The sequence below is a fragment of the Pleurodeles waltl genome, chromosome 6, assembly GCF_031143425.1.
Source record: "Pleurodeles waltl isolate 20211129_DDA chromosome 6, aPleWal1.hap1.20221129, whole genome shotgun sequence".
NCBI classification, from domain to species: Eukaryota; Metazoa; Chordata; class Amphibia; order Caudata; family Salamandridae; genus Pleurodeles; species Pleurodeles waltl.
Genome location: NC_090445.1, coordinates 4527395 through 4539691, shown reverse-complemented (window position 1 = coordinate 4539691; position 12297 = coordinate 4527395). Strand labels below are relative to the sequence as shown.

General features: G+C 50.0%; 1 protein-coding gene across 1 annotated transcript in view; it reads left to right on the top strand.

The window, feature by feature from the left end:
- The window catches only part of FPGS (folylpolyglutamate synthase), a 158419-nt gene that overhangs the window by 83400 nt on the left and 62722 nt on the right, over positions 1–12297 (top strand). The window contains exon 8 of the mRNA XM_069236954.1: positions 6869–6971. Coding sequence (XP_069093055.1) covers positions 6869–6971 — 103 coding nt within the window. The remainder of the gene's footprint in view (positions 1–6868; positions 6972–12297) is intronic.

Below are 12297 nucleotides of genomic sequence, written 5' to 3'. Positions count from 1 at the left end.
GTCCAGTGAACAGCGGCCCTGTTCAAAACCAGCTACTTCTTTGCAACAAAGAAGCAACTTCTAAAGACTTCACGTTTCCCGACGCCCTACGGCTCGACCTGCAGAAAATCAACACCTCGGGGAGGACTCCCCAGCAACTGCGAGCCTGTGAGTAACCAGAGACGACCCCCCCCCTCCCCCGAACCCCCACAGCGACGCCTGCAGAGAGAATCCAGAGGCTCCCTCTTGACCGCGACTGCCTGTAACAAGGGACCTGATGCCTGGAACCAGCACTGCACCCGCAGCCCCCAGGACCTGAAGGAACCGAACTTCGACGCAGGAGTGACCGCCAGGGGACTCTCTGCCTTGCCCAGGTGGTGGCTGTCCCGAGAAGCCCCCCGTGGCTGCCTGCACCGCTAGAGTGACCCCCGGGTCCCTCCATTGAAACCTATACAAAACCCGATGCCTGCTTTGCACACTGCACCCGGCTGCCCCTGTGCCGCTAAGGGTGTGTTTTGTGTGCCTACTTGTGCCCCCCCGTGCTCTACAAAACCCCCCTGGTCTGCCCCCAGAGGATGCAGGTACTTACCTGCTGGCAGACTGGAACCGGAGCACCCCTGTTCTCCATAGGTGCCTATGTGTTTTGGGCACCTCTTTGACCTCTTCACCTGACCAGCCCTGAGCTGCTGGTGTGGTAACTTTGGGGATACCTTGAACCCCCAGTGGTGGGCTGCCTATGCCCCAGGACTGAGAAGTGTAAGTGTTTTACTTACCTCCTAATCTACCCTTTACTTACCTCCCCCAGGAACTGTTGATTTGTGCACTGTGTCCACTTTGAAAATAGCTTATTGCCATTTTTACAAAGACTGTACATGATATTGTTTTAATTCAAAGTTCCTAAAGTATCTAAGTGAAGTACTGTAGGAAGTTGGCTCTGTATGTGCTATTTCAAAGTAAGGAATAGCATGCACAGAGTCCAAGGGTTCCCCTTAGAGGTAAAATAGTGGTAAAAATAGATAATACTAATGCTCTATTTTGTGGTAGTGTGGTCGAGCAGTAGGCTTATCCAAGGAGTAGTGTTAAGCATTTGTTGTACATACACATAGACAATAAATGAGGTATACACACTCAGAGACAAATCCAGCCAATAGGTTTTTATATAGAAAATATCTTTTCTTAGTTTATTTTAAGAACCACAGGTTCAAATTCTACATGTAATATCTCATTCGAAAGGTATTGCAGGTAAGTACTTTAGGAACTTCAAATCATCAAAATTGCATGTATACTTTTCAAGTTATTCACAAATAGCTGTTTTAAAAGTGGACACTTAGTGCAATTTTCACAGTTCCTAGGGGAGGTAAGTATTTGTTAGGTTAACCAGGTAAGTAAGACACTTACAGGGCTTAGTTCTTGGTCCAAGGTAGCCCACCGTTGGGGGTTCAGAGCAACCCCAAAGTCACCACACCAGCAGCTCAGGGCCGGTCAGGTGCAGAGTTCAAAGTGGTGCCCAAAACACATAGGCTAGAATGGAGAGAAGGGGGTGCCCCGGTTCCGGTCTGCTTGCAGGTAAGTACCCGCGTCCTCGGAGGGCAGACCAGGGGGGTTTTGTAGGGCACCGGGGGGGGACACAAGCCCACACAGAAATTTCACCCTCAGCGGCGCGGGGGCGGCCGGGTGCAGTGTAGAAACAAGCGTCGGGTTCGCAATGTTAGTCTATGAGAGATCTCGGGATCTCTTCAGCGCTGCAGGCAGGCAAGGGGGGGGTTCCTCGGGGAAACCTCCACTTGGGCAAGGGAGAGGGACTCCTGGGGGTCACTTCTCCAGTGAAAGTCCGGTCCTTCAGGTCCTGGGGGCTGCGGGTGCAGGGTCTCTCCCAGGCGTCGGGACTTTAGGTTCAAAGAGTCGCGGTCAGGGGAAGCCTCGGGATTCCCTCTGCAGGCGGCGCTGTGGGGGCTCAGGGGGGACAGGTTTTGGTACTCACAGTATCAGAGTAGTCCTGGGGTCCCTCCTGAGGCGTCGGATCTCCACCAGCCGAGTCGGGGTCGCCGGATGCAGTGTTGCAAGTCTCACGCTTCTTGCGGGGAGCTTGCAGGGATCTTTAAAGCTGCTGGAAACAAAGTTGCAGCTTTTCTTGGAGCAGGTCCGCTGTCCTCGGGAGTTTCTTGTCTTTTCGAAGCAGGGGCAGTCCTCAGAGGATGTCGAGGTCGCTGGTCCCTTTGGAAGGCGTCGCTGGAGCAGGATCTTTGGAAGGCAGGAGACAGGCCGGTGAGTTTCTGGAGCCAAGGCAGTTGTCGTCTTCTGGTCTTCCTCTGCAGGGGTTTTCAGCTAGGCAGTCCTTCTTCTTGTAGTTTGCAGGAATCTAATTTTCTAGGGTTCAGGGTAGCCCTTAAATACTAAATTTAAGGGCGTGTTTAGGTCTGGGGGGTTAGTAGCCAATGGCTACTAGCCCTGAGGGTGGGTACACCCTCTTTGTGCCTCCTCCCAAGGGGAGGGGGACACAATCCTAACCCTATTGGGGGAATCCTCCATCTGCAAGATGGAGGATTTCTAAAAGTTAGAGTCACTTCAGCTCAGGACACCTTAGGGGCTGTCCTGACTGGCCAGTGACTCCTCCTTGTTTTTCTCATTATTTTCTCCGGCCTTGCCGCCAAAAGTGTGGCCTGGCCGGAGGGGGCGGGCAACTCCACTAGCTGGAGTGTCCTGCTGGGTTGGCACAAAGGAGGTGAGCCTTTGAGGCTCACCGCCAGGTGTGACAATTCCTGCCTGGGGGAGGTGTTAGCATCTCCACCCAGTGCAGGCTTTGTTACTGGCCTCAGAGTGACAAAGGCACTCTCCCCATGGGGCCAGCAACATGTCTCGGTTTGTGGCAGGCTGCTAAAACTAGTCAGCCTACACAGATAGTCGGTTAAGTTTCAGGGGGCACCTCTAAGGTGCCCTCTGTGGTGTATTTTTCAATAAAATGTACACTGGCATCAGTGTGCATTTATGGTGCTGAGAAGTTTGATACCAAACTTCCCAGTTTTCAGTGTAGCCATTATGGTGCTGTGGAGTTCGTGTTTGACAAACTCCCAGACCATATACTCTTATGGCTACCCTGCACTTACAATGTCTAAGGTTTTGTTTAGACACTGTAGGGGTACCATGCTCATGCACTGGTACCCTCACCTATGGTATAGTGCACCCTGCCTTAGGGCTGTAAGGCCTGCTAGAGGGGTGTCTTACCTATACTGCATAGGCAGTGAGAGGCTGGCATGGCACCCTGAGGGGAGTGCCATGTCGACTTACTCGTTTTGTCCTCACTAGCACACACAAGCTGGCAAGCAGTGTGTCTGTGCTGAGTGAGAGGTCTCCAGGGTGGCATAAGACATGCTGCAGCCCTTAGAGACCTTCCTTGGCATCAGGGCCCTTGGTACTAGAAGTACCAGTTACAAGGGACTTATCTGGATGCCAGGGTCTGCCAATTGTGGATACAAAAGTACAGGTTAGGGAAAGAACACTGGTGCTGGGGCCTGGTTAGCAGGCCTCAGCACACTTTCAATTGTAAACATAGCATCAGCAAAGGCAAAAAGTCAGGGGGCAACCATGCCAAGGAGGCATTTCCTTACAAGTACCTTACATTTAGAGTATTAACTGGAAATCTTGAACCTGTGGTTGTTAAACTAAGAAAATATATTTTTCAAAATAAAAACCTATTGGTCTGGAGTAAGTCTTTGAGTGTGTGTTCCTCATTTATTGCCTGTGTGTTTACAACAAATGCTTAACACTACCCTCTGATAAGCCTACTGCTCGACCACACTACCACAAAATAGAGCATTAGAATTATCTCTCTTTGCCACTCTAACCTCTAAGGGGAACCCTTGGACTCTGCGCACACTGTTTCTCACTTTGAAATAGTATATACAGAGCCAACTTCCTACAGTTCCTCTTTGACCACTGCACTCGACCAGCCCTGTTCTGCTGGTGGTGGGGGTTAACTGGAACCCCAATGACGGACTACCTAAACCCCAGAGATAAGAACTACGTTGAATACTTACGTGCAAAACTGTACTATCTTTTCTTCCCCCAAGAAGTGTTGAAAAAGCAGTGTCCCCTTTTAAAATCGCTTTTTGCCATTTTAAGAAAAACTGTATACATTGTCGATTCTGTTCAAAGTCCTGATCATATATATGCAAAGTACCTTTCATTTTATGTACTTACCTCCAAAGTGAATCTTGTGGTTCTCGAAATAAATTAACAAAAGGTTTTTCTATATAAAATCCTATTGGTCTTGAGTTGTTTGAGTGTTTCTTCTATTGCCTGTGTGTACAACAAATGCTTAACACTGCCCTCTGAGCCTAACTGCTCGACCACACTACCACAAAATAGAGCATTAGAATTATCTATTCCAGCCTCTGCCCAGCCTCTTGGGGACCCCCCTGGACTCTGTGCACAGGATCTCATTTTGATGTAGTATATACACAGAGCCAGCTTCCAACACTACTCTAAACCCTGGGTTGTTTGGTATCAAACAACTCAAAATGATAAATCCAAAGTGGTACCAGTATTGGATTTAATACTAAATGTACCCAGGGGTCACCTTGGCGTTTCGCCCTGCAAAAGCGAACTACCCTGGCACGGTTGCTGACTGGTTCGATATAGCCTGCATCGTCCAGACACCCAATCTTCAAGCCTTGGGGGAGAGGCCTGTCTCTGGTTTGTGGAGAAAAAACACCTTTGGTGGAGGTGCTAACTAACCCCCCCCCCCCCCCCCTCAGCCCACCCAGGGCTGCAAAAGGACCGGGATGAAGCCCCAGTCGAGGGACTTCAGGAATACCCTGGACCTCCCACCAGTGTCCCGGTTGTCCTGCAAACGACCCTTGAACCGACTTACCTCCAAAGGGCATCCTTCCATCAACTCCTTGCGCACCGATTCGCTCTGCGCCTGGCTGTTCTGTGACCTGCGACGAGCTTTGCTCTCAGGATCTCCCTCACCTTGCGGCCTTGACACTCCAAGGGGACCTCCAAGGAACCACCTCTAAACACACCTGCGCAGTGCTTTTTAAAGAGGTCCCTCGCAGTGGCCCTACACCAGCTCCAGAGACCTTTCATCACTGCTCCCGCCAGCACCAGGAGCAGCCTGAACTTCCACAGCTGGCACAGCGTGCCCACGGACTACCTCTAGTAACGTGCAAAAGAAGAACTTGCTAAACCACCTGTACGATTTTATGTGGATTTAAATGTTGACTTTCCATTGATATCTATGGTGCGTGATTACTATTTTTCTTAAACTTCAAAAATCCATATCTTCAAAAATATTTTGATAATCTTTGAAAAATTGCATATTCTGATTTATTTTTATAAATTGGTCTTGAGTTATTATTTTCAGTGTGAGTTGTATGATTGATACTGTGAGTGCAACAAATACTGAGCACTCCTCCTAGATTGGCCTAACTGCTCGACCAAGCTACCTCAAAATGAGGGCATGTGGTGCTTCAGGATGCATGGCTCTAGAGCAGAGGTCTTCAAACTGGGGGGTGGGCCCCCCTAGGGGGGCCTGAAGTGATCCCAGGGGGGGGGGCACCAGACTCCGGCCAAAATAAATATTATACAGATAACAGGCCTTTGTTTTAAGCAGAAGCATGTTATTGAAGTTTTTTTAAAAGGTAACAGTACTTAACTGCAATGTTTAAATAGGTTTAGACCTATTTAAACATTGCCATGTTTATAAAATAATTGTGAAAAATTCTGAGGGGGGCCCAATGATTTTTAGTTTTCAATTGGGGGGGCGCGGCATTAAAAAGTTTGGAGACCTCTGCTCTAGAGGGTGGCACAGTCAGTGCTGCTGCCCTGAAGTAGAGCACTTTGGGATTGTAACGCAAGCTCTGTGCACTCGTGAGGGAGTCCCAGGACCCTTTACAGGGTATTGAACCACAACATAAAGGGCCGGCTTTGTACATAAGTAATCTGGATGGAAAGTGCGTTTTTATCACTAGATTGACGTCAGTGTTGACAAAGCATTTGTAGCCTTCACGCAACCACGTCTAGGCCGCCCTATGCCAGTCAGGAATTGCTGTATTGATTAACATTAGGGGGAAGTGTAACATCTGCTCAACAGACTTGCAGGTAAAAACTTATGCACTCACCATAGGCAAAAAGGGTTCCCCCCATGCAGTCTTTGGGAAACCTATTTTATGTGTATGGTCTGAATAGGGACCTCGGCCTGTACCTTCACTAACTGCTTTAATGTTAACGTTCATGCACAGGAACCGTGAACACTCACTAGTTCTGCTGGTTCTTTCTTGGCCGCAGCAGTAGGGCTTGGCAGTCTGTGCAGAGCATGAGATCTCCAAGAACATGTCCTGCCTTGCGTGCTCCCTCGTTACCGTCTCTCTTACTGAAAAGCTCTTGTGGTTTTTAAAGTGACTAATTACACTTGAACTCATAATGCAACTTGCGGATACACAGACCTTTGTTCAGATGGGTGGAGAAACACCTAATCCGTGGTGGAGCCTGTGGGCTGGCACAGCTTGGGTGATGCCCCCGTGCATGCTTTGGTTCCAAACATACTTAGATGAAAATGGTGCAGTATTTCTACCGATTACTGGCCGGCAAAAAGAATGTGTGATCTGCAACACTACAAACCTGAGACCTACAGGTAATTAATGTTTCCTTCTGCAGGACTCAGGGCATCTGTTCACAACACCGATGCATCCAGCTGCCACCAAAGAGACCTCTGCAGACTTGTCTGCAACAGGAGCATGTGGAAAGCAGCACTTGACAACATTCAGTGCTCTGGCCGCGGTAGTCCCTGAGACACTCCTAACCTCTTGTAGTAATGTGAATGTGGCCATGCAACTGCACTTTGTCACTTGTCACCCTTGAGTCTGACCTGCATATTCTCTCACCTTAGGAAACCCATTGTCTGTGGAGTCTCATCTCTGGGGATCGACCACACCAGCATCTTGGGCGACACCATTGAAAAAATTGCCTGGCAGAAGGGTGGCATTTTCAAGGTAATGGACCTGCTTTAGGCCCAGCAGTGTTTGTTGGGGTGGGAGGTGGGGGGTCGAGGGGGTGGGGGAAGGGATGCAGTGATTGAGAGTGAATGTATTGAAAAGCTATGAGATGGGGTTTGGTTCGGATATATAGATGGGACAGAACAGACAGTGGAGTTTGTTTACAGTGAAGTGAGGAGTCCCCGCCTCTGTGGAACCCAGGCCTATACTAGGCAGGGTCAGGCTAGTTACCTTAGATGGGCTTTGGTGCTAGTGATCAGGACAGCCCCCTTTCACTCAGTTTGTGGGCACATGATCTCCTGTGAAGGTGTAGGAACATGAGGTCCTTTTGGAGTGGACACTTATATAATGAAAGATGCAACCTCTTAGGTTCTCATCACGAGGTGTGTGCTGTGCAGGAACCTCAGATCCCTTGGGCGAATGCACTGGTATATAACAGCGAATGCTGACCACTTGGATGCTCCTCCCAAGGTGTGCGCAGTACATGAACCTGAGGTCCCTTTGGTGTAGAAATACTGGTGTACATTGGAGGATGCTGACCAGTTTGGCACTCGTCGGAGCCTCAGCTCAGGGAGACTATACAATTGTACAGGCAGGATATGTTTGGCAAATGGTTGCCCAAAGCAGTAATCCAGCTCTGTGCAGTCACATTGGTGAGACTGGGTATACTCTTAATCAATTCCCAAGAATTTGGTGGTGGATGTCTAAGATCGGCAATCATATTTTAGGTCCCTCATGCTAGGTGAAAGGGGGGGGTGGGTTGAATAGGGTTCCCAAAGCCACATGGAGAGAACTTTGTTTAGATTAAAAAAAACACAATGTTTGTGCCTCTTTCACTCCACTCCTCTGAATGAGAAGTAGTCCTAGAGAATGGTTCTAGAGATACGGTGCCCGAGTGTAAGAAAATACCCTCTTTTTGGCATGGTTACCCCCATTTTTACTATGTTACCTGGGATCCTGCTAACCAGGACCCCAGTGAGTGTGCTTTCTCCCTCTAAATTTGGTTTCTTGGGACTTCACACACCCCACATTTGGCATACTAGTGCCCCATAGAAGCCCCTAGTACATGGTACTAGGGCATAAGGGCACCAGGGGTTCCCCATGGGCTGCAGCATGTATTGTGCCACCCATAGGGAGCCTACCCTAGAGGTAGCTGTGGATGAGTAGCCAAGGCTTATCTAGGAGACCTGCAAAGCTCATGCAATACCACTGTAGTCACACAGCACTTGCACACAAAGAAAAACAGTTTTACAAAAATAAAGGTACTTTATTTTTGGCACAAATTACAAAATACTAGACAGGTGACACACCCTTAGGAGGTAAGTAATACACTAAAAATCCCTTAACCGGTGTGGACTGGTTTATGCACGGAGGGCACCAAATGTGCCCTTCAAAGCAAAACCAGTGGCTTGGGCAGGCTACCGCTCTCAAGCCATGTAACACCGATTTCCAAAGGGAGATGGTGTTACCGCCCTCTCCCAAAGGACGTCCTCTGTTCTGCCTTCCTGGGCTTGATCAGATCTAGCAGCAGGAGGGCAGAAACCTGTCTGAGGTGTGGCACAGCGGGGCTGCCCAGAAAACCCTGTAAGACTGGTGGTAGCAATGCTGGGGGTCCTCTAAGGAGCCCCAGAGTGCATGGAATCATACTGCCAACACTTGCAACAGGATTGGGGTATGGTTCCGACATGTTTGATACCAAATATGCCCAGGTTCGGAGTTACCATTATGTAGCTGGACATAGGTAGTGACCTATGACCAGTACACACACAAAATGGCTTCCCCACACTTACGAAGTCCAGGAAAATAGAGCTGGAGTTTGTGGGGGCACTTCTGCTAGTGCAGAGGTGCCATCACACACAGGTACCTGCACCCCGCCCTCTGGGCTGAGAGGGCCTACCATAGGGGTGACCCATCACCTGTAATGAAAACAGGTGCATACACCCATTACACGCAGACTGCAATAGGACTGCAGAACCCTTTGCATGGACTCCCTATGGGTGGCAGAATAATTGCTGCAGCCCATAGGGATCCCCTTGGAACCTCAATGCTCTGGGTACCTAGGTACCATATTCTATGGACTTGCATGGGGGGGGGGGGGGAGGCAGTGCAGTGTGCCCATTGTGGGAAGAACATGGTAGTTTAGAGGAGAGAGCAAAACTACTGGGGTCCTGGTTAGCAGTAACCCAGTAGACATAGTCAAGCACAGTCAAACATGATAACAGGCAGAACATGGGGGTTACCTTGCCAAGAAAGGGGGCTCTTTTCTACATGGACTATCTGCTTGTCCTCAGATGAAGGATGGCTGAGTACATGAAGAGGGCCAAAAAAAAACCTTCTGGCCAGCCAAGAGTTGCAGAAACTATGGCCTGACCAGAAGGCTGTACTGTCTACCAGTCAGGACAGTGTGCGTCCTGGCGCCTGTGGCTCCCAGGGCACTCCAAGACAGGTGGAGTGGTCCCCACACCATTGTGGAGAAAGTTGAGATTACCTACTTGCTAGACCTTGTCACTCCTGGAAGCCCCCACAGGGTGCTTCATGTGACTCTCCTTAAACCCTACGACGGGTCTGATATGACTCTGCTCATGGCAACTGATGAGGGACAACAAGAGTGGTTCTCACCCTGATCTCTTCTTCCACAGTGCATCTGTTGGCTCGGTTGGTATGGCAGTGCTTGCTGATTGCCTCCCTGAGTACCAAAAAGATGACTGCAGGAACCTCACTGGACAGTTCTCTGACCTGTTCTCCGACACCTGGTCAAACGTCATGGTGTGAACACACCATTGACACAGGTGACGCCTGCCTGTCAAAAGTAACATTGACAGGCAGCCTGATCATGTCAGGGAGTGCATCAAATCTAAAGTGCAGAAGATGCTAGGCCTAGGAGTAATTAAGCCCTCTGACAGACCCTGAGGATATAGCTGTCTTTAGCTCCACCTGGGGAATGTATTGGAGGCCCCGCAAAAAGCAGGTGTAAGGAAATGCCTCCTTGGCAATGTGCCCCCTGCCTTTTTGCCTTTTGCTGATGCCAGTTGTTGGAAGTTGGCTCTGTATATACTATCTCAAAGGAAGAGATGGTGTGCACAGAGTCCAAGGGTTCCCCTTAGAGGTAAGATAGTGGCAAAAAGAGAATTCTAATGCTGTATTTTGTGGTAGTGTGGTCGAGCAGTAGGCTTACCAGAGGGTAGTGTTAAGCATTTGTTGTACACACACAGGCAATAAATGAGGAACACACACTCAAAGACTTACTCCAGGCCAATAGGTTTTTATATAGAAAAATATATTTTCTTCATTTATTTTAGAACCACAAGATTTGAAATAAATACATAAAATGCAAGGTACTACACACAGGTAAGTAAGGAACTGTGAATTAGACCAGTAACATACAGAGTTTTAGTTAAAATGGCAATAAACTATTTTAAAAGTGAACACTTAGTGCAAAAATCAACAGTTCCTGGGGGAGGTAAGTAATGGTTAGTTTGTCAGGTAAGTAAGGCACTTACAAGTTCTGATTACCACACCAGCAAAACAGGGCCGCTCAGGTGCAGAGGTCAAAGAGGTGCCCAAAACACATGGGCGCTGATGAAGAACAGGGGTGCTCCGGTTCCAGTCTGCCAGCAGGTAATTACCCGTGTCCTCGAAGGGCAGACCGGAGGGGGTGGGGTGGTGGGGAGTTTGTATAGCACTGGGGGGGACACAAGTAGGCACAGAAAACACACCCTCAGCGGCACAGGGGTGGCCGGGTGCAGTGTGCAAAACAGGCGTTGGGTTTAGTATAGGAATCAAGGGAGGGACCCGGGGGTCACAAGTGGTGCAGGCAGTACTTTTGAATTGAAAGTATGATTCCATGCACTCTGGGGGCTCCTTAGAGGACCCCAGCATTGCTCCTACCAGCCTTCTGGGGTTTTCCGGGCTGCCCAAGCTCCTGTCACCCCCAGCAAGTTTTCTGCCTTCCTGCTTGAAAAAAAAAACAAGCCCAGGAAGGCAGAACAAAGGATTGGGAAGGAAAGGAAAAGGGGGGGTAACACACACTCCCTTTGGAAACAGGCGTTACAGGCTTGGGAGGGGTAGCCTCCCCAAGCCACTGGTATGCTTTGAAGGGCACATTTGATGCCCTCCTTGCATAAACCAGTCTACACCGGTTCAGGGACCCCCAGTTCCTGCTCTGGCGCGAAATTGGACCATGGAAAGGTGAGTGACCTGCCCTGTCCATCACCACCCCAGGCGCGGTTCCCATAGCACCTCCAGAGGGTCCCTGGGTTCTGCCATCTTGAACCAGGGTTGGCAGGGACCTCTGGGAGGATCTGAGTGGCCAGGGCAGGCAGGACGTCGGAGCCCCCTCCTGATAGGTGGTCACCTAGCTAGATGACCGATTTCTCCCCCACCCGCCTCCTGCTCCTTTCACAAAGCTATTTAAGGTCTCTTGGCTGGGTCCTCAGGTTCGGCATGCAAGATTCCAGCAGGACTCCTCTGCAACTTCTACTTCGACTTCTAGCCACTGGACCAGTGACTGGGCCCTCCAGGACCCGACAATCTGCATCCACGACGAAGACTCTGCTGGCAACATTTTCTATGGCTCCTTCCAGCTTGTACAACATTTTCCCGGCTGTGCATCCTCTGAGGAGGTGGGGGGGGGGGGCGGCGCGGCAAGTCTTGAGTCTGCACAAGAATCTCCTTGGAGTGGAGTCACTCCCCTGCATCCGCAGGCACCAACTGCAATGATGACCAGCTGCATGGATCACTTCTCATACTGAGCTGCGTGGATCCTGCATCATGTTGGTGGTCCGCAGTGGTCCTCTGCCAACTGTCCTACTTTGATGGAGGTAACCCCTTGACAGTGACCCCCTTGCACTGTCTCTTGCAGCTGCCAAGGCTTGTTTGCATCTCCTCCAAGGGTTCTTCAGGCAACGTGTAGCTCCAGCTCCCAGCACTCCATCCTGCAACACCCAGCCCACTGTGTGGTTCTCTGGCGGCGAGGGGCCCTTCTCCAGTTGTGCTGCTTGGGGCTTTTCTGCAACTCCTGTGTCCCCATCCTGTGAGACACCTATGGGTTCTGCCTTTTCTCCTGTGGGCTTTGTGTTGCTGAGGGTCCCCTGTGACTCCCCCTCCTGGGTTGTCCTCCTGGACCTTGCTGGTCCCCGGAAGCTCCAGTTTCTGCCAACCGCGACATTTGCCTTTGCCCAGACTTGTTGGTATAATTCCTACACCGACTGTAATTCATCTTCCAGCGTGGGACACCTTCTACTTCCCTCAGGAACTCTTCACTGTCTCCAGGGCTGCAGTGCTGATCTGTTCTTCATAACTGTCTACCAACTCCTGCATCCAC